The sequence below is a fragment of the Adiantum capillus-veneris genome, chromosome 13 (assembly GCF_014529385.1).
Source record: "Adiantum capillus-veneris isolate H3 chromosome 13, ASM1452938v2, whole genome shotgun sequence".
Taxonomy (NCBI): domain Eukaryota; kingdom Viridiplantae; phylum Streptophyta; class Polypodiopsida; order Polypodiales; family Pteridaceae; genus Adiantum; species Adiantum capillus-veneris.
This window is the reverse complement of record NC_140943.1, coordinates 57,571,533-57,599,256: the sequence shown is the minus strand read 5'-3', so window position 1 is coordinate 57,599,256 and position 27,724 is coordinate 57,571,533. Positions and strand designations below refer to the sequence as shown.

Below are 27,724 nucleotides of genomic sequence, written 5' to 3'. Positions count from 1 at the left end.
TGAATTTGACGATGAGGAAGGAGATGAAAATGGAGATCTTTTCTTCTCATTCTTTTTTGAGGTTTCTTTTCCTCTCCCTCATCAATGAGGAGGAAAATTGGGACTTGGTGATCTCTTTTCTTTAGGAGGAGAAGGAGATCTTTTCTTTCGACAGCGACTTGGATGAACATCCTCATCATCCAAAGCCTCAAAATTTTCATCCTCTACCACATGAGTTTGATCTCTATTGTTTGGATATTTTCTCCGCTTTCGTGGAGATCCATTTGCATTTCGTGAAGGACTTCTTTCTCTTCTCTTAGGAGAACCTCTCTCCTTCTCAGAGAAATGTACTCTCTTTTTAGAGGTCTCTTCATTATAATCACCCAAGAGTAAATTGTTGCTTTGTAGCCGTGTCTCTACTTCCATCTGTAAAGGAAGATTGGCCATAGCTTCTTGCAATCACTGATGTACCAACCAAACTCCATTAGGAGTTGCTACATCATGACTTAAATTAAGATTATAAATATCATTCATTTTATCCTCTTCTCAAATGCTTTCAGACATGGTGTTGATGCTGTGTGGATCTATAATTCTTTGTGAATATGTGTTATGAGGGTTTTGAATATGCTTAATCTTTCTTAGATCGTTCTTTCTTGAAGAAAGAAAAACCAAATATGCTATGATACAATTTTTCGATTATTGTAATTGCAACAAAAATAAGAATCAATGGGTAACAATTGAATAAAAATTGCATTTACAGCTCATAGATCATTCACCTACACACACGACACACACACGAGAGAGAGAGAGAGAGAGAGAGAGAGAGAGAGAGAGAGAGAGAGAGAGAGAGAGAGAGAGAGAGCTAGATTTTATTATCGTCCTCGGAGGTCAAATATGACCTATGGGACCAAAGTTACATGTGATGTAGTATGTGTATGGCTGATGAGTGACTCTCGATGCTCCAAAATTGTAGTGATGAGAGTCGCAATGGAGAGCCCACACTTTGGCTGGGAGAGGAAAGTGTGTAGGTCTAAGTTATGGCTGAAAATGTGAGAGAAGCAAGTTCGGATGTGATCAAAAGCTGAGCACTCTAGTAGTGTGTGGTACTCAGACTCTCGAACTTGCAGTGAGCATAATGTGCACAATCGATTTGACTCTTCTCCATTGCCCCAACGCCCTATCTCGCATCGAAGGAAATGGGAGCTAAGACGAATTGCTGCGATAGTGCGTATCGCGGACAAGGGAATAGGCTCAAGCATGTAAGTGTGAGTACGGTTTCCTCTCTCAGCGAAGAACATGGTTTTGTAATTGGGGGAAATATAGGTGGTGTAATGTATGAAGCGTGACCCACCGGATTTCTCCCAAGCCGTAATACATTGGCGTTGTAGAAAAGCTTCATTCACTTGAGAGTCAATTGAAGCATCATGTAGCAAGTGTAATGCATCCCATCTCCCAAACCACTTCTTTATGTCTTGCATCCATCCCGTGCTCAAGATCTTGCTTTTATGCGTCTTTTGAACTTTTTTGCTTGCTTCCGATGCAATTGTAGGAAGTCGATGTGAGGGGTTTTGACGCATCTTTATCATGTACTCCACAACCCTTTCCATGCCCATAACCTCAATTGGAAGAGATCACGACTCAAGAAGTAGGAGCATATATGGTGTTTGTGTCTTAACTTGGAGAAAGTTTGTAAGAAAACGCTTTTGGACATTCTCAAACTCTTTCCAAGTAGACTTTGAGATGCTCCCGCCCCACACTTCAACTCCATAAAGAAGAACCGGTGTCACCAATGCATCAAAAAGATACTTCTTGAGAACCCAACACTTGATGTTTCCCGCATTACACATGTTCTCAAATGCATAATATGCTCTCTTTCCCGCTTCCAAACGACGCATAGCACATTCATGCCACTTGTGATTGGATGGAACCTCAAGGCCAAGGTACTTAAAGCTCTCAACAACTTCAAGTGTCTTGTTGTTGTACACAATGCATGGCTTCTCCTTATGGTTGGTTTTCACAAGCATAACCTTTGTTTTGGATTCATTTACAATCAGCCCACTATGCAAGCAAAAGTTCTCAAGGACAACCATAAGCTTTTGTGCATCTTCTAAAGTGTGTGCTAGAAGCACTACATCATCCGCATACAACAAAAGCATGATTACCGCATTGCAAATAGTGACCTCTTCAATGCCTTCTTCTTGCATAAAGTCAAGTACCATTTGTTCCAATTGATCGATGCATAGACCAAAGAGAGTTGGTGACAATGGACATCCTTGTTTAACCCCAATAGTGCTTACAAAAATTTCTGAAATTTCTCTTCCCATGCGCAATTGACAAATCACCTTCTCATAGATTCGAGAAACCGCAAGCATAAACTCACTTGGCACTTGGATTTCTTCCATCCTTCTCCACAAATTGTTACGTGGAATCATATCAAAGGCTTTCTTAAAGTCCACAAAACAACAATACAATCGCTTGCCTTTCAACCGACTTTCCTCCATGAGAACACGAAGAGTGACAAGATGATCAATGGTGCTATGGCATCGAGGAAAACCCGCTTGTCCCTTTGCACGCTTGTCATTCTCTTCAGCCCAATCACTCAATTTCATCTCCATTATGCACCCAAACAACTTTGCCATAAGAGACCCAATCATTATAGTCCGGTAGTTGCTTACATTCTTTACATCCCCTCCTTTATGCAAAGGCTTAACCCAATTAGTACTCCAATCATAAGGCATACCATGTTGAAGTGCAAGGTTGAACATATCACACATCCAGTCATGGGTAAAATCTCCTGTCCATTTGATCATCTCCGACTTGATACCTTGAAGATCTCCCGCTTTGCGAGTAGCCAACTTTTCAAGCCCACCGCATACATCCTGAATAGTAAAAAAAGACGGCATACACGGGAGTGAACCATAAAATGGCATTTTTTCAGTATTTGCTTGCTCATATAATTGCCTACAATGTGTGTACATATCCACTAGACTCAAGTTACCAAAATTCTCAACCCGCTTGCCTCTCAAGTTTCTCCAAAATCTTCCACATGCATGTGCCTTTTCTTGGACTTGAAATTCTTGTTGCTTTACTTCCCATCTTCTTCTCTTCTTTTGAATCAATGCCTTGTATATATGCAAATGACTTTGATAGTTGTCTTTGTCCATAGTTGCATCAAGCTTTATCAAGGACTTTCGAGCATCTTGACATTCTTTATCAAACCACATTTTGCGTGATCTATCTTTGTTGATACCATGGAGATGCTTTATGGCAAAGCATTCTTCCGCACAAGAACAAATAGCTTTCTTGAAAGCTTCCCATTTAGTTTCCAATGGTGCCTCACATTGAAGCTTTGTCATCCATAATTTTTGCTCAACCATTTCAATGTACATTGGTGCCCGTTTGAAATCCATACATAGTGATAACTTCTCTTTCCTTCGGCTGAGATTATCATGCTTAGTTGCTTCTCCACATAAAAGGTCAATACATAAGGTGCGATGGTCGGATTCCGGGGTCCATTGACCAAACATAAAACTCTTTATGCGATACATGATGGCTTCAGAGAGTAGCATATAGTCAATCACACTATCCCCATTATGTCTCCTACATGTAAATCCATTGGTTCCACTCCACAAAGATACACCATTGGCAATGAGAATACCTGTGCTATTACACATGTGTAAAAGTAACTTTCCATAGTGATCCGGCTCTTTCTCATCTATTGAAGTACGATCATACAAGTGAACTTCCTCCAACTCCCTTGAAATGTATGGCATATCAAATTGTTGAGTATCATGTTGCAATGTTTTTGTGCGAGCATTCATATCCCCAAATACAATAACATCACCTTCACCTTTGAAATAAGCAATGTCCTCTTCCAAATCAGAAAATGGTTGATCTCTATCCATGCAAGCATAAAAGGGAGAATCATGATGAGGAATGTAGCAACCGGCTACAAAAATGGGTGCTCTTTTTGGTGTCATAATTTTCAGCCATACATAACGTTTGTACTTGTCATCTTTCACAATTGATACAAAATCGTCTAATCCTTTCTTAACCATACATGCTAACCCTCCTTGTCCTCTTCGTTGCTTGAGATTCTTTGACCACATCAATGAATGTACATTGTAATCCTCTAAGCCGTTAATCCTTTGTGTATCATGCTCCCAAGTTTCAACAAGAAGTACAACATCGGCTTTGCTTGTTAGTTCATCAATGCCAACCCCCGCATTCCATGGGTATCCATTACAATTCCAAAAGTATATTTTCAATTGTAACTCGGTCTCATAGGTCACGCATCCCTATTTGCTTGAGAGACTTGCCTCCTCCTTGGGCACATTTTCTTCATGAGAGATCTCCTTGTTTTTATTATTCTTTTCCTCATATGCCTTGCGACGCATATTTTGTTGCTTAATAGTGCGATCTTCACATACAAAACATTTTGTATCCCTCAAGTAGATCCAACTATTATCAAGGATAATCTTTCGCTTGGTCTCATCTGGCATGGTGCATACAATTGGCCGTTCTCCCGAGCGAGGAGCTCCTTGCTTCCCCACTCTATGTGCTCCATAGACCATAACTCCGGACATGCCAAAGTGGGTTTTGAAGAAATCTTCAATAACAATGGCAAGAGAAGGAGGTGTCTCTAACTTCTCTTCGGGAATTCCACGAATAACAATGTTCTTGGAACGTCGCTCCCGTTCCTTCAACTCCTCCACATCCACATTCTCAACATTCTTTGTTTGAACCATAGCTTGCATGAGTGAGGAATTAGAAACCACATTGCTACCACATACATCAGCCCAAGACTTGTTTGTGCATACATTTTTCATGTCGCATACATCCCGGCTCATAGTGTCAAATTTCTCCTCTTTCAATACATGGTCATGCTCTACTTTGCTCATCCGCTCCTTCAAAGCATTCAAGTCCACAAGAAAGCGTTTACATTCCTTGATTCCTCTTCAAGTTGCATCAAACGTGTTGTTTGCATCTCAAGTGTCCTCTTGAGATTCTCATTCTCAACCACAAGTACCCTTAGTGTGCCATTCTCAATTGCAAGTGCTCGTAAGTCTTCGCCTTGTTTGTTTACGGTCTCTTGCAATGATACCAAGTACGCCATGATCATGGTTTCCGATGTCGTTGGTTGGGTGGTTGTGTTGCTATCTCCATACTTAGGAGATTTTGGATCATTTTCCACAATGGTTATGGACCTTGTTGAAGAAGAAGAACCCTTGCGAGTGCCGGAAGACATTGTATGTAAAATAGGAGATGAGAATCAATTTTGTTGAACCTGTTCACTTCGGAAATGCTGCTACAGAAATGCCTTCCATAACTCTGAAAATTTCTGTCTTTACATCAATGCGTAGAGGACTTCGTGCTCTTCAATTGAGGCTATAGATCACCCAAAGTTCGGATGAAGAAGTTATGATCAAAAGAGTGGACTGCTGTCTACTAGGTCAAAAAATGGCTGAGAGAGAGAGAGAGAGAGAGAGATAGAGAGAGAGAGAGAGAGAGAGAGAGAGAGAGAGAGAGAGAGAGAGAGAGAGAGAGAGAGAGAGAGAGAGAGAGAAGACTCAACACAAGGCCGGATTTCTGGAGCCGACCCCCCTCCGAAAGGATTGCATTTATATATTCTATCATAGGAGAAAACTTATAATCAACACTTTTGTTTGTTTTGTAGCCTTGCTCTTCTTGCATTAAGGATATTAATTGCTCCGTAATCCAACAAATAAAAACAAAGAAGAAGCTCTTTGGAGATGGTGGAACTCGCAATCTCAAGGTCAAACACTCATCGAGCCACAAGACCTGCGGAGAATGAGAAATCAAAAGAAAGAAGAAATCTGTAGTTGATTATACATAATCACTAACTACATACATAGTTTTGCATAATACTACATATTAGAGCTTCCATGGCTATGGAAGCTTGAGAGGAGAGGAGAGTAGAGAAGGAGAGATCTGAGAGGAGTGTGCATGCAAGAGAAATTGACCAGACATGAGTTGCATGCGTCTCGCTCTCTCTACAAGGCAACTAGGCATGCAAAATTGCCACCTTTGGAGTGGAATGGAGTTCCTTTTGAGGCGTGTGGAAGTTTCTCGAGGAGCACTCAAGTGGGAGGGCGCCCATACTAGCCCTTGTTCCTACCCTTGGCTCCCCAACTCCAACGGCACTTAGTGACTTGTAGCTCAAACCCACTCATTAGCCTCTGGTTTTACCACTGATAGCCAACCTTCAAGCTCAATTACGGACACATTTTTTTTTTCCAGAGAAAGGTAATAATTTAAAAGAGAACAAACAAAAAGAAGATACAAGACCCAATAGTAGGGGTTGCGTAGCCCCTCAAGGAGAAAGGAAGCTAGTAAGTTACCAAGGGGTTCAGAGGGGGGGGGGGGGTAATCATAATCAACCTGTGGGCTGAGTACATCTTAAATAGGGTGGCAGACCACTGTTTCCATCTACTGTCCCTGAAGATAAAAGACAATGAGCCTGGCATGGCATCTTTCATACAATCTAGAGCATTCTTATTTAATCTCCGAATTTCCCCTTCTAGAGCAAAACAAGGGTCTGCGAGTCTGTTCTGAAAATAGGCTTCATTCCTAGACATCCATATATTCCATAGGTAGGCAATCCTCCAACAGTTCCATAGGGCTATGTCAAAGTTATTTATCAATCCCAAGAGAAAATTTCTGGCATTGAGAGAAACTGTGAGCAGAGTCTGTGATATGCTCTGAATGACTTTAAGGCTTTGTTGATTGTAGGGACAATAGAAAAGAGATGCTCCAGTGTCATTTCACTTCTTTTACATCTTGGATAGCTTCCTTGCACTCTGAGGAATCTTTTTGCAGTAGAACCTACAATAAAAAACTAACTTTAATTGCTTGTGGGAACGCCCAAATACATTTGAATCTATACTGCCATTGGTTTTTGCTCCAATTGATCTTCCATCTCTGATTGAGCTTTTGTTTAAGCTTGTTTGACATTTTTGATCTGGAGTTGAACTGTTTGTAAATCAATAGAGAAGTCCCCTTGAGAGTTTGAGCATGAGGGCAAGGCTTTGTGCTGATAAAAACTGTATCCAACAGTTTATTGATTCTGGTTTGGATGTCCTTTGCAATAGCCCTGGACAAACCAAAATCAATCATTAGAAAATTAGTTGTTTGCCATCTACCATCCTTATAGACATCCTTCATGGTCTTGATTTCTTTCTTGAAGGCTATGTGAGCCTTTCTTGTAATGCTCCAATGATATTTGTGGGCCAAGTGTCCAATCCAGGTAGAGTCTTGTAAAATGAAATGAAAGTTATTTACCAAAGGCTTGGGTAGGGGTTTGACCTATTTGACCATCTCCCATGACTGCCACATCTTCTTGATCAGTTCTTAACCTTTAGGTTTGATTGAGAATGAAGTACAAATGATCTCTTGGAGGCTAAGCCCTTGCCAAGAAGGATACTGTTGTAGAGAAAAGGACTCAATGACTTTTTTTATCCATCTAATTCCATCTTGGTTCAGTCACAGTCCGGGCTTGAGGGATAGAAGATCCTTGCCACTTATCTACTGTCTTTTACTGACAATAATTTTTGCCTAGAGCTATCAAATTTTTGCCACATCAGCAATCGTAATTTTCGTGGCAATCATTGCCAATGATTGCAGGACACATGAGCAAACAGAATCTCTAATCACTCTAATGACGACACATGAACATTGGTAATTACGAGGCTGCTTGACATTCAACACATGGAACGAAATTGGCATAATATTTTGCACCCCCTCGCATGAACTGTGACGACTAGGAATGGTCTGTTAATGACCAATCCCACAAGGAATGAGGCTCCCACCGTGGCTCCCAACTCCCCGCCGGTCGCCTACGTTCCTGGGAATGGTCACTGACAGACCATTCCCTACTCCATAAATACATTTTGGAATCCATAAAGCACTTTTAAGGGTGTCATTACTCTTTTGGCGGGCCACATTTGTATTGCTTGGCGCTTTTTATTATTTTTACTATCTCTCTCTAGAATGGTCGATTCTAGTAAGAGAAAGTCATTTAAGTAGACCAAAAGATAAAATTTATGACAATTTTCACTCGCTTTGTGTGCACTACAATGACCAAGTGTTGCACATCCAATCTCCCTTCTTTGGGCCATCTGACACAGAGGGGATCCCCCCCCCCCCCCCCCCCCCCCCCCCAACCCATTTCCTCATTTGTGCAATTGAAGAGTGCTCTTGCTCCATCTCCATCTTCTTCTTCTTCATCTCCAATCGCGTGGGGGGAAGTCGTTTTTGGCTGAGTTGGCTGGAGATCGTCAAAGTTTTGTAGAAGTAGCGAGAGGTGAGTGCAACAAACTACCAACGTGCACAACTCCGTGACATGAGAAATAACATTGTCTAAGCCTTGTGTGAAATCGCTTTAATCACATACAGAGGTCGAGTCCCGATGTCGTTTTGTCCGCTATCCTCGGGCATCTATGGGGGACCGGGGTACCTTCTCCCCATGCCCAAACGTTTGGGCAGTGGGTGTGTAGCCACCCTTAGCAAAAATACTATATTGGAGAGTACGTTGGTTTCACTGTCTGCAAGCACGGCACCCTGCAGGGCATTACCTTACCGTCTAAAATTTAGCTGACGTGAAGCCGACATTTAAAACTTAGCGCCCTTTAAATGCGACAAAACCAGCAAAACCTGTCGCATGGCTCATGGGGTCTCTCTCTCTCTCTCTCTCTCTCTCTCTCTCTACACTGCATGCATAAAATCTCTTCACAACCCCATTAGAATTTCTACGCTCTCTCTCTCTCTCTCTCTCTACAATGCATGCATAAAATTTCGACTTTCTATTCCAATTTCTTTTTATGACGTCTTAGGATGAATTCCAACCGTAGATAATGTTTGACAAGAGGAATATAAAAGCTTCTGACAAGCGAAAAGAAATTGTTTTTTGTGAAGACAACAATGAAATATATATTATATATTATTAATTAATAATAAAAGAGAGAGAGAGAGAGAGAGAGAGAGAGAGTAGATGGGAACGATGAGAGGAAAGGGAAAGAGGGGAGCTAGATGAAGAGATAAAAAGCCTCTTAAACAGAGTAGGCTTAGGGACAGCATCTCCATTTGTGCCATGGGTACATACCAGCTACAGATTTTGCTTTCTCTCTCACTTTCCTTGTAAGTCAATAAGGATGTACATGCGTCCTCAAAGAAATTCTTTGCTTTTCCCATGTTTAATATACTTCTTGTTTTCAAAGGTTAATATTTTTTTTTGGTTTTTAATATTATACAACTTGTTTTTTTTTGGGTTCTCTCTCTCTCTCTCTCTCTCTCTCTCTCTGCAGTAGAACTTGCAACTCTCAGAAAATTGGGTGCTTTTGAGTATTTACCAGGCAATTATAAAACCCATTCCCTTCACAAATCATCACCACACAAGCTCTCAACTTTGCTCACAAATTAGTAGCCAATCAGAATGATACCATGAGGGCCCACAAATTTAGCCTCTCTTACTTAACAACACTGGGATTGCAGTTGCATCATTGCACAAATTCCTCATCTCTGACACTCAAAAGTGTTTAATTAGCATGCAATTAATGCTGCAAACTGTGGCTAATTAGAGCATTCAATTCCTGCTGTTACACGTTTCAATTAGTGAATTTGCTGCTCTTTTCCCCAATTGATTGCATAATTAGGATTGGGTGGCTATATTCAAGCAGTAGAATGCTAGCCTGCATTGCTTGTTCCAAGCATGTCAATGGCTCTGTTGAACCATCTTTGGATGAAGACGGAGGCACTCCAAGGTCCCCTGCCACCAAGGACACCATTAAATCTCTCACAAATCAGGTAATTCTTCTCGTCTTTCACCTTCTGCAGCTTGGTATCCTTCTATTTACATGAATGCAATCTGCTTGCTTGTATTGTGAGTCTAATTGGGCAAGTCATCCTTCTATGTACATGACTGCAATCTGCTTGCTTGTATTGTGGGTCTAACTGGGCATTGCATATGTTGGGCAAATCACTCTCTTAATGATGGTGCTTTTGAGAGAGAGAGAGAAAGAGAGTCTCGGGCACACACATTCAGCCTTCAGGTGCACCATCGCGGCAAAGGCGCAAAACTCGTTTGACATTGTATTTTGCTTGAGATGCTCGTGGATTATAAGTGCCTGCATAAATATGGCAGATTGTCTATTGAACGTATGCTATCATTAATATGAATTGTGTGTGTTTACTATGGCGAGCAGCTAAAGGGGATGGCAGTGAGGTTCTCAGCAGGGGCATATAGACATTGCAGAACAGCGGGGCTAGGGGGCAGCCATATTGACGACACATCAGGTCATGGCGCCATAGATTCCATGGATATTCTAGATGCTTCGTCGGAGCTCGGAAGCAGCAGCACTCATAACAGCATTGGGGGTTCTGCTCTAAGCAGCCAGTACTCTACCCCTGCACAAAGCTTCAAAGGAACCCCCAGCCGGTCAAGACGAGACACACCCACAAGCGCTCACATCGCATACACAAGGCACCATCATCATCAGGATAGCAACAACACAAGCAAGCGCGGGGGGTCTCATCACCAGCAGGGCAACAAGATGAGCAAAAAAGGTGCTGTCAGCAGTAAGGACAAAGGACGGCCGGGGCCAGAAAGCATTGTCGCTGCCAACAACCCCAGGATTGATCATGAATACCAAAATGAGCTGAAATCAGAATGTGAAGAGGAGCATAACGAAAATGAAAAGGAATGGGTTGCGCAGGTAGAGCCAGGTGTATTGATCACATTTGTTACACTGGTGGATGGTGGGAATGATCTCAAACGCATCAGATTCAGGTGAGTCTTAAGGTGATTTTCGATTCTACATGTATTGCAGACAATTGCTTGCTTAGTGAGTGGTGCTTCATGGTGTTAGATAATTCAAAACATGCGGGACATTTTCCGAAATTGAGACGAGAGGGCTCAGGGTTTAGGGTTTAGCGTTTGAGGTTTTATCATAATAAGCTCCTAATGCTGGAAAAATGTGAATGGCTTAATCGTATTGCCACCTGAAAGCTCTTATGGGGCTTTCTTTGCATAGACAGGTTGAGGAATGGCTTTTGTTTTTCTGATGTATAAATACCTTCGACTGTGTCGTATTTCTTTTTCGCAAACCATCACCACTGACCTTAATTGTGACTGTGATTGGCCGACAGTCGCGAGATGTTCAACAAATGGCAAGCACAACAATGGTGGGCTGAAAATTGTGATAAGGTTCATGAGCTATACAATGTTCCAAAATTCAATCGGATGCCTGGATCGCTACCAACACCCTCACGATCTGAAGATGAGGTAGGGTTCTTTCAAGAGACGCATTCTTTTCCATCTGCATATAAGTAGTTTTGATTTCAACCTTCCTACATTTTAATAGAAAGTTTTGAAGTTTTATTATGCAAATAAAGAATATGGTTACGTACACACTCCTTCAGCAGTGTCTTTTCAACATGTATTATTGATAGTGTGTAGCTTTATGCTGTTGGTATGATGGCAACACAAGGTGTGTTATGACTATAAATACGATGACCCAAGGAAACATTCAAAAAGTAATTTAATCTACAAGAAGCAAAATGCTAGCTCACAGCTCACACGCCCTGAAATTATCAAAGTTTTAGCAATGCTTGGATAGACGGAGTACCTCGAATGGGGTGGGGTGTGTCACCCGCCTATATGTAAACATAGCATGTGAGTTCAACTGAACAGGTTATTTAGCTCCAATTTTCATACACAATTAGAACACAGAAGGGTACCAATCAAACGGGATATACACTGAATGAACTAGATAGAAAAGGGTGTGTTATATTCATGAGAATCTACAGATATGGGGTTTTAAAATTAGGCCATGAATGAATGTGGTATGGAGAGTTTACATTTAATGAACCCCCCGAGCTGATGGATATGACGTTTCAGTGTTCACCCCTCTAGCAGATTCAAAGATGTCATTTAAAGTGCGCCAAGTATACCAAGCTCTTGTCCATTGATAAAAATAGAAGAGAACAGTCAAGATTCAATGTCTGCAACCAGAGAGGAAGCCCTTTAACAATTCAATCTGTAGCTCTATTCAGTCACAGCACACCTTGATACTTAATCTGAACCTTCAGCTTTTAGCACATCAAATAAAGAAGGAGAGGACCCATGCTGTTTTTGAAGGCCGTTGAGTGTGCAATCGATTATGAGCAAGGGAGATTCCAAGGAAGCTGGAACAGTGATGCACTAATGTCACTGTTAAAGCGGATGTTGGATTGTCTTTGAAACTTGATAGAAATTCTTTGTGAAGCCAATAATGTGTGCTTTTATGTCAAGTCCTTTCTGGAAGGACATTAATTTAGAGTTTTGTTTTGGAGCACATTTTCCACCGCGAAGTGATTCAGGAGGAGAACTCGCCACTTGGAAGATTGCACATTGATAAGAAGTTTTACACTGGTATATTGTTCTATTCAATGCTGCTCCCTACCATGAGTTATTTTTTTCCTTTGCTGTTTTTTCCTTCTAGCTGCTAGCCTTTTATCCGTAACAAGGAGGTTGTTTTCATTGATTCTAGTGCACTAATATGACCCATCGTATTTGATAAGGAATCACTTTGTTGTTCCTAATTGGGAGAAGAGGGGGTTGGGGAGATACTCATTGCAATTTGCAAATGAGCCCTTGTGTATGCTGGTGACCTTGTCCATTTCAATCACCTATGAGGGAATGCCTAATTGTGACCCTCAGAAAGAACAAGGTGAGGACCTTCACTTTCACATCAAAATGGATCAACTTTAGCCATCCAACCTACTTACACACACTTGCTCTTGGTCTATCTTTAGGACCTATGCCATGTCCAAAGACCTTACCGAGAGTTATGTTTGTAATTTGGAGTCATCTTAGGAGAGCTATCTTCATTATGAGAATCAGTTGAGACTAGGCTGACTTAAGAATATGCAGCAATGGAGAGGCAACAACAAAGTTCAAGGGTGGATATACTCAAGTTCAAGGGTAATACACGATGTTGATATGCTTAAAGGAGCAAGTGGATGGAGAAATTTGATCCTTTGTCTTCACATTGCATAGAGGCTCCATCTTTTGACCTTGACCCATCTTGAGTGAAATAGAGTTATGAAACCAGGCTTGTCGCAAAGATGGCTTGGTAGAGAGAGCATTAGTTTTTTGGCACAAAAAAGACCTTTACTTTTTAAAATTTGTCCAATGGCTACTTCACCCCTATCATGTGCCTGCAAACAATCCCATTATTAATGATTCAGGGTCTCAATAGGATGCCCACACCATGAAACCGCGGGGTGTCCACTGTGGGCTTGTCAAACTCCCACCGCTGCCCCTTGTGTGCAACGAACAATTGAAAAACAGTAATCCTACGAGCCTGGCAACCAACCAAGATTTTTGACTAGAAGTCAAATAGAAAATGCTCAGTAGTTCCCCGATGTTGCCAAAGCTTTTGGGCCTCAATAATGGCTTCCCGCCTGGCCATCAATATGTGCTGGCCAAGTCATGTAGAGTACTTACAGAAAGGAACCTAGTATGGTCTATCACAAGTTGGTGATGTGGCATGACCCCAAGGGGGTTAGAGACATTAAAGAACCCACAGTGGACAACATTGGCCATAACCAAAGAAACCTAAAGCGCTGACATGGCTACTTGTATGGACACCCGGATATTCCGTCGTAAAACGCGGAGACTGTATGGATGGCCCGCAGATCGCGAAGAAAGCAGCTTTTGAGACTCTGCTTTTGAAGATCCAGCTTTTCATAGCAGTTGCTTTTGGGGCAAAGGGCCTTCAATATATAAGCCTTGGGGGCTCCCTCTGGCATTATCGCGTGTGCAGTAGAGCTCCTCGACAATTGTACCTTTGTGAAGCAATACCAAAAGAAATTCTGAAAGGGGCACCAAGGTTTTTGGCCAGTGCTCTGGGAGTGGAACTCGGCCACTCAGTGTCTATCGTGTGGATCTTGTGTGTGTGTGTGTGTTGAGAGTGCTGGTGTGTGCATGTGCAAGCGTACTGTAGCCTCTGCACGCGAACAACTTGCTCTATGCCCTGCTGGTCTCTGCGTGCTATCCTGTCTACGCCCTACAGCCCTACAGTCCCTGCGCGCTGCCCTACCCTGCTCCCTGCAGTCCATGTGTGCTGCTCAGTTCTACGGCAGTTAACAGCCAGCCCCCTCTACCTGTTTTGAGCTGCTGCTTAGCTTTGTGTGTGTGCACGCGTGTGTGTGAGAGGCCTCTGTGAAGTTCGATTCTAGGCCTTTGTTCAGCGTGCGTTTTGTCTAGGGATGTGTGTGTGTGTGCGCGTGGGGAATTTGGGGGTGTGGTAAATCCTTCTGCCACTCGTTTGTCGCGCAACTCTGTCCTGCACAACATCTACCCTGTGTAGGCCCTTCACAGCGCGCCGGTGGTTGAAGTTTGATTTCGCCGGCATGCGGTCCTTCTGTCGTTTTGTGTGTGTGAGAGAGAGATGTGAGTGTATGTAGGTGTGTTTGTGTGTGTATATTTGCAGGTCCTGTAAAATTGTTAGGTTTTCAGTTTGATTAAAGTTTTCAAGCAGCATGTTTCTATACAGCCAGCCTGTGTGTGTCTGTCTGTGTCAATAGCCAATAAATATCAAAACCCCCAAAAAAGAGTGTGTGTGTGTGTGTGCAGGTTCTGTAAAATTGTTAGGTTTTCAGTTTGATTAAAGTTTTCAAGCAGCATGTTTCTATACAGCCAGCCTGTGTGTGTCTGTCTGTGTCAATAGCTAATAAATATCAAAACCCCCAAAAAAGAGTGTGTGTGTGTGTGAGAGAGATTCACTTCGACTGATCAGTTTATATACAAGCACCAGAAAGCCATGGAATCTTTGGATATGGATGCTTTAAGCCGAATCGGAATTGTATGCTAGCTTGCTTGATTTGGGTCAATGGAGAGCTCCTAGTTGGGATGGTCTCTCTGCGGAATTTTTCTCGTCTTTCTGGGATTATTTGAAGTTGCCTCTGTTGTTCATGATGAATACAACTTGGGAACAACAGGAATTGCCCTCCTCTTGGAAAGAAGGTTTGCTCAAGTCGGTTAGCATGCATTGTGTGAAGAATTCTCTCATTGGCGGCCTATTACACTCATGCCTGTGGTATAAATTAATGGCAAAAATGCTTGCTAACTGACTCAAGTGCTTTCTACATGAAGGCTTGCATCAATCTCAATACGGCTTCATTCCTCGATGTCAAATGACTGATAACCTCGCAAATGTCATCGTTGAAATGGAATATGCAAAATATACTCGACGGGATGTCTTGGTCATGCAGGTCGACATTGAAAAGGCATTTGATACTGTTCTTTGGGATTATATTGTGGATACCATGCAACACTTGGGCTTTGGGTTTAAGCTATCCCGTGTCGTGCTTTCTTGTATGCACACAACACTTCTGCAAGCTTGGTGGATGGATCTCTCACAGAATCTTGGCCTTTGGGACGGTCGGTAAGGCAGGGATGCCCTCTGAGTGCTTGCTTTATGCGATCGCTACTCACCCCTTGTTATTCCTTGACTTCCACTGGTAGGCTACATGGCCCGACTTTACCTTCTGGACGGTAGTTTTGCTGGTCAGGCTTATGCGGATGACTCTTTGTTCATGCCTCGCAATAACTATGATGATGTACAACAAATTATGCATACTCTTCATTTGTTTGGATTGGCAGCAGGTCTCAAAGTTAACTTTTGCAAATCCAAGCTATTGCCTTTGAAAGAGTGTGACTTGCATAAGATATTGTGGCCTGGGAAGATTGTTCCTCCACATGTTCTAGTTCGCCATTTGGATTATCCGCTGGGTTGGAATGTATCGGCTGTGCATAAATTGGATTGAGTGCTCCAACGTCTGCATTCCAAGTTGAATTATTGGAAACTGTCCACGTGGCCACTTCATGTGCGTCTCAGGATTGTCCAATGCATCCTTGTGGCTTTTGTGCAGTTTTACTTGCCTTTGTTATCCTAGCCTGGGTTGTGCTTGTAGTCCCTCATGTCCAATATTTTGAGCATTTTTTGGCGGACCTCGTCTAGCAAGAAGGGTCTTCGTCTTCTATCTATGGACAAGCTGTGTTCTCCCAAGCGGCTTGGTGGGTTAAATATTTTGGACTTGAGACGTCATCTTCTGGCTCGGAAAGCTATGCTGTTGCCAATTTTGGTGGAGCAGCAGCAACCCTGGGCTCTCATGGTCACACATTTGTGTACGCACATTGTCACCCCATCTTTTGGTCATTGGAAACGGACTTATTGGGATGTTTTTTTTGGGAAGCTTTAAGGACACATTGTTGGATGTCCCTTTACTTCTTCTCTAATTGTTGATTGGAAGGTTGTCACTTTGCATTTGGCTTGGAATGATCGACAATCCTTTGTGGGTAACTCTCTTCGCTTGGAGAGTCTGCATTGCAGCAAGGCCTTTGCTTTGAATTTGGTTCAATAGTCTCCTCGCCAAGTGTATTTCTTTCCCAAAAAGGAATTTGTCAGGTGCATCAGGTGGTTGATAACTCCGGTTATGTTCTTTCGTTCGTTGATGCAGTGTCTTGCTTTCGGTTGGGTCTTCACTATTCTCCTCTCTGGCGGGAGATTCAAAGGATGCTTGCTGCTCACTCACCCATTCCTCCTTTGGATGTGGACTCTCGCTTCTTTGATTGGAATCTGGCGGCTACTAGATTGGACTGTATCTCAGCTGGTAGTGTCTATGCCATCCTTCAGTCTGATGTATGGATTGTGCATCAGGGTAATCAGCTGTGGTCCCTTTCTGAGTCATCTTGGCAACACACATTGTCTTGCATTTGGCAGAGTCATCTGCCTTTGAAGGAACGTGTTTTCTTGTGGCACTGCTTGGTGGGAGCTCTACTTGTTGGCGGTGTTCTTTACCTGAGTCAGATTTTGGACTCTGTGGCCATCTGGCACCATAAGAACTCCTTAATGTTCCAAGGCACTTCTGTTGATCCCTTTCCCTATTTCAAAGTATCTCTTGGTCAAGCGCTACATTTTGCCTATGACGCTGGAGACATCACTCTTGATACCTATAGGATTTACTTTGACTGTTTCTAGCCTTCGGAGCCTCATAGTGCTCCGCCTTTTGTATCCCTTTCTTTTCATGGGTTTTTGTCACAAACTGGTGATGTGGCTGGCCCTTCCGGTGGCATACACACAACCTCCCCGGCTTGCTGCATTGCCACGTGGCAGCAGTGTACGGACCCGTGATTTGCGGCGGGAAAAGTGGGCTGCTGACGTGGCTGAGCGTACGGATCTCCGTAAAAAGCGGTAGCAGTATGGATTCTCAGCTTTTGCGCAAGAAATCCTACGCAAGTGAAAATAGCAGCTTTTTGGGAATTGCTTTATTTTTAAGGCCGTTTTTAAAAAACTGAAAGCTTTTGGGGCTCTGATTTTGGGCATCCATTGTAAACATTTAAATAGGTGGGCAGGGCCTCACAACTTAGACGCAGAGTTTGAGAGTGAGAACCCTCCCACTCCCTTGTACTTTGAACTCAGATTAATACAAAAAGAAATACTGAAAGGGGCGCCAGTCTTTGGGGCCAATATCTCTAGGCACGGAACTCCGCCGGGCCGTGTCGAATCAATTGTGAACCGTGAACTGTATTGAAGTGAATCTCTGCTTTGTCGCGGTAGAATCTTGACTTGGAGTGTCCAAGTTTGTTACAGTGGTATCAGAGCGCGGCCGATTTCTCTGCTACCGGGAAATCCGATCCTTTTTCTTGTGACGCTTATGGATTTAAACAGAGATCAGTAGACTTCCTCTGCACCTGGGGATGCGGGAAGAGATCATGAAGAAGATTCTCACGAATACAGCCCGCCTCGGCCTACTCAAGCAGAGATTGAAGAGATGGAGCGTCGACAATTGGTTGACGATGCAACAAAGATGATGATCAATCTTGCGAAGGATCCCAAATTTGAATTTTTTTGGACTCAGATATCCTTCGACGAAGTACATTCTCAGTGGCGGAAGGCCATAGAACCACCCCTCAAACCGGCACTCAAGAAACCTCCTACTCCGAGGATGTTTACAGAGCAAGAATTGGAAGAGGTGGTTGATACACGGAGTACCCAACTTTTTGATGCAACCAACAAAGCCAAAAAGCACGACAAAAAGCAGAAGAAAGGAACTGACTTCCCGGGTTATTTGGGTCGTCAATCTACTTTTGCCTCGGCACGAATACAGAAGAAACATGTGCGATTTGAAGGAGTCTCCAGTTCTTCTTTTGAAAGTTCTTCTAGCTCTTCTGACTAGAGCGAAGAAGACAGGAAAGGGAAAAAGCGAAGCAAAAAGCAAAGCTTCGGAAAGGGCAAGAAAAAGGCAAAGAAGCCTAAGTTTCGCCCAGTTTTTGACAGTTCTACAGAGGGACTTGTCTTTAGATAGTTTGGACTCCGATGATCACAGATTTTATGCAAAGAATAAGAATTTCTATAAAGCCAAGCAGTATGACTTTCTGGAGGATAAAAGCAAGAAAGTTCGAGAATTTAAAGAAGGTGGACAGTCAATTAAATTTGACACTTTTTCTGGATTCTGAGATGCTTCGAGGGCTTTGGCCTTCATACAGCAGTTTGATATAGCTTTCTTTGGAGGGCATTACTCAGAGCACTCCAAGATTCGGAGGGCTACCTCTTACTTCAAGGAAAATACTCGAACACGGTGGTCCACTCTTCTATTGAACAAGAAAGCGCCAGTTAAATGACTGAAATTTAAAAGGCTTTTTATTTCATCTTGGTTGACTCGGGAGTATGAACGCGACATACGAAATGCTTGGAATCATCTTCGGATGACCACAAAAGATACCTTGGACGCATATTGCGAGAGATTTTGGAGCTCTTTTCTACCCGCTTCTTCATTTAAGAAGATCTCGTTTAAAGAACAGATTGAGGGGTTTAGTTGCGGACTTCCTACGGAGATCTGAGATCACAGCTTAGAACAAAAGTCAGATTCTATTCAAGAACTGAGGAGTCATGCGAAACGGGGCTTTGCCATACACTTAGGCAGTTTGACTTACCCCACAGATGAGATCATGACGCAGAAAACTGAACAGACTTCTAAAAATGAAAGTAGAAAGAAGAAGAGCCCCCAAGATCAAAAAGATAAGGATGCACGACCCTAGCTCACTCTTCGGGAGAGAGCCAACTACATCAAAGAGGGGAAGTGTTTTACATGCGGGGAACCTGGGTACATCAAAGAGGGGAAGTGTTTTACATGCGGGGAACCTGGGTACATCTCCGCGAAGTGCCCTAAAAAGGCACAGAAAGAACAAGATGAAGAAAGGTCAGAGAGTTCGAAAGCAGTTGAGGAACGTGGATGAAAAGGCAAGATGAAAGCAGGATTGGTTCCAAATTGCATGGGTACTGACCCAAGCACGATTGATGACAGTACAGAACTTTGCCGAGCTTGGAGCAAAGTGAAAGATCAAGAAGCGCTGATTTTCTTTGACGGAGGAGCCAAGGCCAACTTCATTTCACTTGAATTGGCGGCGCGGCTCAAGATTACACCCGATTGGATGGGACCACAAGCAGAGGCAGTTCTAGCGGCACCCGGCAGGGACGTGGCCATTACACCTTTCATTGGCAAACTTCGGTTTCATTGTCAGGGGTATTTGGGGCACGAGGACTTCTACATAATGCCCTTGGAAGGTTGTGATGTTATCCTGGGAGTCCCTTGGTACCATAAGAACAATGCCGTGGTTGATTATCGGGTGAAGAAAGAGACACTAACTACTGAAAAGGGCCGAACCATTGTACTTCATGTGAAACTTAAGGTCGTGTCTGTCCCTATTGTATCGGCTTCGGCCGTTTCAAAATTAATGAAATCCAGTCTGTTTGTTTACTCAATATTTTTGAAAGAGTTGAATGATGATCATAGGACAAATATGTCTGATCTAGAAAAAGAATGCCAAGATTTTCTCCATACTCATGCCGATTGCTTTTCTGAGGGCCTGCCAGGTGAGTTGCCACCAGCTCGTCGTGAGGATCATACCATTGATCTAATACCTGGATCTAGATGCGATTGCTAAATACGTTGCCGATTAATCATGATCTGAGATTGGAATGATTGTTGAATGTGATTTTTCATGTGATGTCCCGTGATGTGACTGTCGATTGATACATGTGCTAGAAATGTATTCCTAGTGCGTCGGTACTAACAGTCAGTGTTTGCGAAGACAGTTTATGGCTTCTGTCTGTTTTGCAGGCGTAATCGAGGGCGATTACAATGCTTTCAAGAGGGGGGTATGTCACAAACTGGCGATATGGCTGGCTCTTCCGGTGGCATACACACACAACCTCCCCGGCTGGCAGCATTGCCACGTGGCAGTAGTGTACGGATCCATGATTTGCGGCGGAAAAAGCGGGCTGCTAACGTGGCTGAGCGTATGGATCTCCGTAAAAAGCGGCAGCTGTACGGATTCTCAGCTTTTGCAAAAGAAATCCTACGCAAGTGGAAAATAGCAGCTTTTTGGGCATTGCTTTATTTTTAAGCCTATTTTTCAAAAACTGAAAGCTTTTGGGGCTCTGCTTTTAGGCATCCCTTGTAAACATTTAGATAGGTGGGCAGGGCCTCACAACTCAAAGCATCTGGACGCAGAGTCTGAGAGTGAGAACCCTCCCACTCCCTTGTACTTTGAACTCAGATTAATACAAAAAAAATACAAAAAGGGGCGCCAGTCTTTGGGGCCAATATCTTTAGGCACGGAACTCAGTCGGGCCATGTCGAATCAACTATGAATTGTGAACTGTATTGAAGTAAATCTCTGCTGTGTTGCAGTAGAATCTTGACTTGGAGTGTCCAAGTTTGTTACAGTTTTCCTCGCTTTGAGGTTTCCCACTTGTAAATTAATCAAAGCAGATTTACAAAAAGAGTGTGTGTGTTTAGTTGTTTGGAAGTGCTAAAATTCCATTCCAGTCTGCTCTTTTCAATTTGCATGTGGTGCCTTATCATTATGGTGGTATCCAAAGCGTCAGTTGTTGCTGTTGCTGTTTTGACAAGCAAATTGGTCATACATGAATCTACAATGACAAGCTTTGGAGTTGGATGAAGAAGAAATGACAAACAGAAGAAGGAGATGAACAAAGCTCTTGAAAAGAAGATGAAACGATTAAGGAAAGGCTTAAAGCACTCTCTCAAGAAGAGGAAATCAACAGATTTCCCTAGTTATTGGGGCTGGAAGTCGACTTTTGAGGTGGTAAGCAGATCCAATAAGCATGTTCGTTTCGAGGATGACCCAGATTTTTCTTCGTCTTCAGAGAGTTTCGATAGTTCATTGTCGTCTAGTTCGAGAGAGAATAAGAAAAGGCGGAAGAAGCGAGAAAAAGGCAGAAAAGTAAGAAAAGCAAAAGTCTAGAAGGCATCGGAGGCCATCTAGCAATTCAGAGGAGGAGAGCTTGTCCTCTTCTGATAGTGAACAAATGGACAAGAAGACCAAGGATTTCAATGATGGTAGTCAAGCAGTCCGGTTTGACATGTTTTCGGGCTATCAGGACACCCATCGAGCCCTTGAGTTCATACAACAATTTGACGTCGCCTTCTCGGGAGGTTGGTTTTCGAAACGCTCCAAGGTGCGAACAATGGCATCTTACTTGAAAGAAAATGCATAGAAATGGTGGTTTACTCTGTTGTTACACAGACAAGTACCTAAAAAGTGGGTAGAATTTAAGAGAATTTTCATTTCTACCTGGATAAGAGAAGAATATGAAGAAGATGTCATTATGGCTTGGAATCATGTGAGAATGACTAAGAAAGACACGTTGGATGACTACTACCATAGGTTTTGAAATACCTATTTGCTAGTGTCCTCGTTTCGGTGAGTCACTTTGAGGGACCAGATCGCGCGGTTTTGCCGTGGTTTGCCAAAAGAGATTTGACGATATTGTCTGCAACAGAAGTCTGACTCTATTCAAAGACTTATGCGACATGCCAATCAAGGTTTTGATATGCATGCAGGCTCATTGACTTATCCTATAGACAAGCCAGTGTCCACCTCAATAGGGCAAGAGTCTTCTAGTGAAGAGAAAGAACGAAGGGAACTAGATGCAAGTTCATTAGAGGATTCAGGAGAAGAAAGGGAATCAAATGATGGTGCATCCGAGGGTTCAAACGAAGCAACCGAATAAGCTGATGGTTCATCAAAGAATTTTGACGATTTGGATTGAGGTACGAGTGGACAGGGAATGCCAGCGGGGTTTACCAATAGGTCGTAGGGCACAAGAAAAGAACAGAAAGGTAAGCTAGGTTGACCAGATAATTTGGTCAAGGGTACTTTTTGGCCCTCGATGCATAGTGGATGGAGGAGGAGAAGACTCCTTAGAGGGAGCTGTACCTTGAAGCCTTTGGAATATTAGCAATGTCTACGCCAAAAGTTATTGATCTGTAGGTTTAATCTCGTGGGGTGCAAACTGCACAAGAGGGGAGCCACTACACTCTCTTGTCACAGATTGCCTAGATTGAATAAAGTAACTAATTTTTCTTTGAGATTTCAAGGATACTGACAGGCTAACAATATTTTATGGAATGACTGTTACCATATATGTGGTAGTGATGTGTATGAATACACTTAGGACCGTTGAGGCACTTTTTTTCCACTAGGAGATTTTTTTCCCTGTGCATGGTATATACGCCCATCATTTCTAGGGCTAACTTATCTTTCTATTGTGAACTAAGCAATACACTCTCTGTTGTGTGTCTCGAGCTTCTTCATCTTCTCCAAGCTGTGTGTGTATCCCTTGCAATCCTAATTCCAACAATTGGTATCAAAGTAGGTTGTGTTTTCCCGAGCATCTGTTCCCTAAAACTAATCTTCTTAAAGGATGAAACAGGTAGAAAAATTTCCCACAATCTTTCGCAATAAGAATCCAAAGATTCTGTCTTGACCATCCGAACATGGTTCTTGTCAGTAATCACATCTCGTTTGTATTCTTGTGTGAGCCATGAAGAAATAAAGAGTTTCTTAATTATCAACCTCTTCGTCGGGGCTTGTTTCCTTAGCAACAGAGTGGACCACCATGTCTGTGCATTGCCTTTCAGAAAGGATGCCGCCCGTACTATATGTAGATGATTGCTGATTATTGGTCTTAATGAGACACACATTGCTGAATTCAAGGTTGATTTGCATGCTACTTTCAAGATGAAAGACTTGGGGTTTTTGCATCATTACTTGGGCATACAGTTTAAGAAGTATGATGGAGGTATTGCCTTGTGTCAAGCTAGCTACATATAGACATTACTATTAAGTTTGGTCTTGAGGAATGCAAACCTATATTTATTCAACAGGTTTGAAGTTAGGTGTTCATGATGCTTGAGATCTTGCCAATGCCACTCTTTATCAGACAGACTGTTGTTGGATGCCTTATTATGTATGCAATACGAGGCCAGATATTCAGCTTGCAATCTCACAGGTTAGCAGATTTATGCATAGCCTAGGGTCTAAGCATTGGTAGGTGGTCAAGAGGATCTTTCACTACTTGAGTGGAACTTTACGTCTTGGGTTGTTTTATTCCAAGGGGAGATCATTGCTGTCAAATTTGCATGCTTTTACGGACTCAGATTGGGCTGGTGGTTATGATACACGAGTGTCCACAGATTGGGCTAGATAAGAAGCAACCTACTGTGGCCACTTCCAGTTGTGAAGCTAAGTACAGGGAAATCTTCATAGCTACGGCTAAGTGTGTATGGCTCAGACGCCTTATGGCTGATTTGGATGTTGGACAGGACACTACCAATATCATCTACAGTGACAGTCAGAGCGCATTGGCAGTTGCAAGGAACCCAGTTTTTCATGCTCGCACAAAGCACATTAGAGGTGCATTATCACTATGTCAGAGAGAGACTCTCAACATGAGAGATCAGCTTGACTTATGTGCCGACAGAGGACAACCTTGCAGATTTGTTCACAGAGGCAGTGCCTTGTGAGAATTCCAAAGCTTTCCACAAAGCTTTGGGCTTGCTTCCCTTTGTGGATTGATCACGTTCTCAGGGCATGGCACTTCCCTATACACTATGTGCCAGCCCTCGTTCACCGCATCACTTCCAGGGGGGATTTGTTACCATATATGTGGTAGTGATGTGTGCGAACACACTTAGGACCGCTGGGGCATTTTTTCCCTCGCTAGGAGGTTTTTTCCCCCCGTGCATGTATATACGCCCCTAGACATAAATGTGCTTGATCAATGACTGATGTCTTTGTGGAAGTGCGGGATTGATGGAGTCTTGTGCATGGGTATATAGAATCAATGTCTATTGAAGAAAGTTTCCATCCTTCGACTGTTTTTACAGGTGTGCCCAATTGGAGGGAAAATGGCCGAGAGGACAAGAAGAAACTAAAACTTGAAGAACTGAAGAAGTTGTGGCCAAGGGGCCTAAAAAGGGATTAGGATTTAAAAAATCCTAACCCATCAACTTAAAGAGCTTATGGAGCACCAGCCGAGGGACCTAAACGCAATTAATCAAAAGCTTGATCTCTAGGCTGAAGTCTCGTAACTCATGCTTGTTACCACACGTGGTACTGTTGTATGGATTCTTGCGTTTTGTGCTGGCTGGTTTGCTGGCAGTTTTTGCGTGAGATTCTAGATCAGATGCTTTTGGGTGCAGTGCTTTTGGATTGGATGCTTTTGGGGCTTTGCTTTTAGGCATCCCTTGTATTGTTTATAAGGACCCTTGGGGCCACTTCTCAGAGAGCATCTGGAGGCAGAGTCTTGGAGAGAGTTGGACCCTCGGGAGTTGTACGTTGCGAAGTGAAATAATAAAGAAAACTCTCTCTCTCTCTCTCTCTCTCTCTCTCTCTCTCTCTTTATTTAAGTTCAATGATTTTGCAGTTTTCTTCTCGTGTTGCAATTGATCTTGTTTGGAGTGCCCAAGCCTATAACAGTACAAGCTTGGGTACTCCAAGCAAGAAATCAATTGCAACACGAACAAAAATTGCAAAATCATTGAACTTAAATAGAGAGACAGGGAGAGTCAACACGGCGCGACAATGTTTCGAGCTGCGTTACAGACTTGGGCACTTCAAGAAAGAAATCAATAGCAACACATGAACAGAAATTTCAAAATGCCGAACTGAGAGAGAGAGAGAGAGAGAGAGAGAGAGAGAGAGAGAGAGAGAGAGAGCATGGTGGAGTTCCGAGCCAAGACGCACTGGCCCTAAAGACTAGCACCCCTTTTTGTGTTTGTTTATTATTTCACTTCGCAAAGTAAAACTCTCGAGGGACCAACTCTCTCCGAGATTGTGCTTATAGATGCCCTCTGAGAAGTGGCCTTAAGGGTCCCTATAAACTGTACAAGGGATACCTAAAAGCAAAGCCCCAAAAGGATTTGATCGCACCTAAAAGCATATGATCTAGAAGCCCACGCAAAAACTGCCAGCAAACTAGCAAGATCAAAATGCGAAAATCCGTACAACAGTTCCACGTGGCACCCAATGCGATTTACGGAACTTCAGCCTAGAGATCAAGCTTTTGATTAATTGGGTTTAGGCTCCTCGGCTAGGGCTCCATAAGTTCTTTAAGTTGATGGGTTAGGATGTCACAAGACGAGCACCACGTGCCAAAGGAAAAGAACAGATTGAACAGACTTTTAGTACTTCAATAACAACTGAACTGAAAGAGAGAGACGACACGCGACACGGAGTGGCGGAATTCCACCCCAGAGAGTATTGGCCCCAAACCTTGGCGCCCCTTTCGGTATTTCTTTATATTGCATCAACACAGTATAAGCCGGTACTCAAGACTTTGAACCTTCTCTAGGAAGCATGCTAGAGAATGAGCCCTAACCTCATATTTAAAGGCCCTTGGCCTGAAAAGCAGTTATAGTGAAAAGCTTCAAACTCAAAAGCAACTGGTCCAAAAAGTACAAGCGCCAAAATCTGCCAGCGCGTTTTGTGAAAATCTGTACAACTGCCACGTCAGCACTATCAACGAAATTTCAGGGCTGTCCGTACAGCTTCCACGTCATCAGTCCACGCGCGTGTGTGTGTGGGTCCTGCTTTATTTTAATGTCTTTATGTCACTTGGGCCCCATCGGACGAGGTCCCTGTAAGTTGGTAGGACTTCTTCTTCTGCTGTTGCTTGTTCTTCTTAGGGTTTAGGTCCCTCGGCCGTGATCTGAAGGTTGGCTCTGTTCTTCAGTGACTGAACACGTGAGTAGTTTGTGACATCCCCCCTTCTTGAAAGAAAGTAATCGTTTGCGATTACAACATATCTGCAAAACAACTCAAGTTAGCTCAAAAATTTTCGAAGGACATTCCGAGGGACAATCAATTTGCTCTTTTAGTTAAGGAGTTGGCTTCTACTTTCGGCTCTTTTGATCAAGGAGTTGGCTTCTCCTTTCGTCCAGATCGGAACTCTTGATATTCCGGGTAGTAAAATTAGCCACCGAGACAAACAGTCTGCGGTATGAAGCTACTCAACGACTACCTCATCACCCCCCCCGCAACTAACCTAAAAAGGTCCGGGCCATGACCTCAGAGGAATGTACAACCAAACGCTCCCTAGACCGCAGTCTGCGTTGCTTGCGAGGTTTTAAAGCTGAAACGAACTCAGGGAGTGGATCTCCCGGCTACACAGACCGCCTACAGACATGCGTCGAACAAACCACCCGACATCCGGCAGCTCCCCCGTGCTGTGGCCAGCGTCCGAGGACGTAAGTGTGCACCTATAAGACCGAGCGTCCCATACCACCCGGCCTCACCTCCTCGAGGTGACCTCGCGCACTCCTAGCCTCGCCGGCTAACCACTAGCTCTCTGCCAATGGGGGTTGATAACTGCAAATGAGGCCTTGGCCTCCCTATTATAATAATGGCCGGCCACATTGGCCGGGTTCACACAAAGTCCGCCCGGACATTGGACGCCCATCCCGACGGCGTCTGGGCTAGATCCCCTCCCGCATGAGCGGGACATAACATACTTCCCCCCTCAAGAACCATTGATGTCCTCATCAATGAAGTGGGGATATTGAGCTTTCAAAGCTCTGACTGGTTCCCAAGTAGCAAACCTTTTAGATTGACCCTTCCATTTAATCAAGTACTTGTCATAAGCCTTTTGGTGCGAATGAAGGGTATGATGATCTAAAACTGCCTCTGGTTCTCGAGGAATATACTCGGTCTGCATATCTTGCCATACATTTTCTTCGATAGGCACAACAACGTCGGCTTCGCCTAATTTTACTTTAAGGCGGCTGACGTGAAACATTGGATGTACACTAACATCCGAAGGAAGAGCCATTTTATCGGCAACTTGGCCAATTTCTTTGTGATCAAGAACGGACCACAATATCTAGCTAAAAGCTTATAATGCTTTCTTGTTCGCATAGTCTTGGAATCCTTGGGTATCTTCAGATAGACCCATTGTCCCACATCTAGAGTCCTTGGAGATCTCTTTCGATTAGCATAAGTAGTGACTCGATCACGAGCCGTTCTTATACTATCCTTAGCCAATTTGAGCATTTCTTGCATGTCATACAGGAAATCACGAGCTTTGCGCTCCTTGACTTTCTCTAAGCCAATAGCAATTGGGGATTTAGGCTCAAAGCCATACATTAGCATGAACGGGCTAAATCCAGTAGCAGAATGCTTGCTGCTATTTTAGGCAAACTCTAATTGTGGAAGATACCTTTCCCAATCAGACTGCCTATGAGAGACATAGGCTCTCAACATGTCCTCTAACGTCTGATTCATCCTCTCAGTTTGTCCGTCGGACTCAAGGTGGTCAAAAGATGACATACTGAGCTTCGTCTGAAGATGAGCAAACACATCTCGCCAAAATCG

At 43.3% G+C, this 27,724-nt stretch overlaps 1 protein-coding gene across 1 annotated transcript in view; it reads left to right on the top strand.

The window, feature by feature from the left end:
* Positions 1–9,012: 9,012 nt before the first annotated feature.
* Positions 9,013–27,724, top strand: part of LOC147444060 (protein BREVIS RADIX-like) — a 42,048-nt gene continuing 23,336 nt past the window's right edge. The window contains exons 1-4 of the mRNA XM_086526794.1: positions 9,013–9,135; positions 9,651–9,801; positions 10,200–10,783; positions 11,143–11,278. Of these exons, the coding sequence (XP_086382920.1) occupies positions 9,089–9,135; positions 9,651–9,801; positions 10,200–10,783; positions 11,143–11,278 (918 nt within the window). The 5' untranslated portion in view covers positions 9,013–9,088. The remainder of the gene's footprint in view (positions 9,136–9,650; positions 9,802–10,199; positions 10,784–11,142; positions 11,279–27,724) is intronic.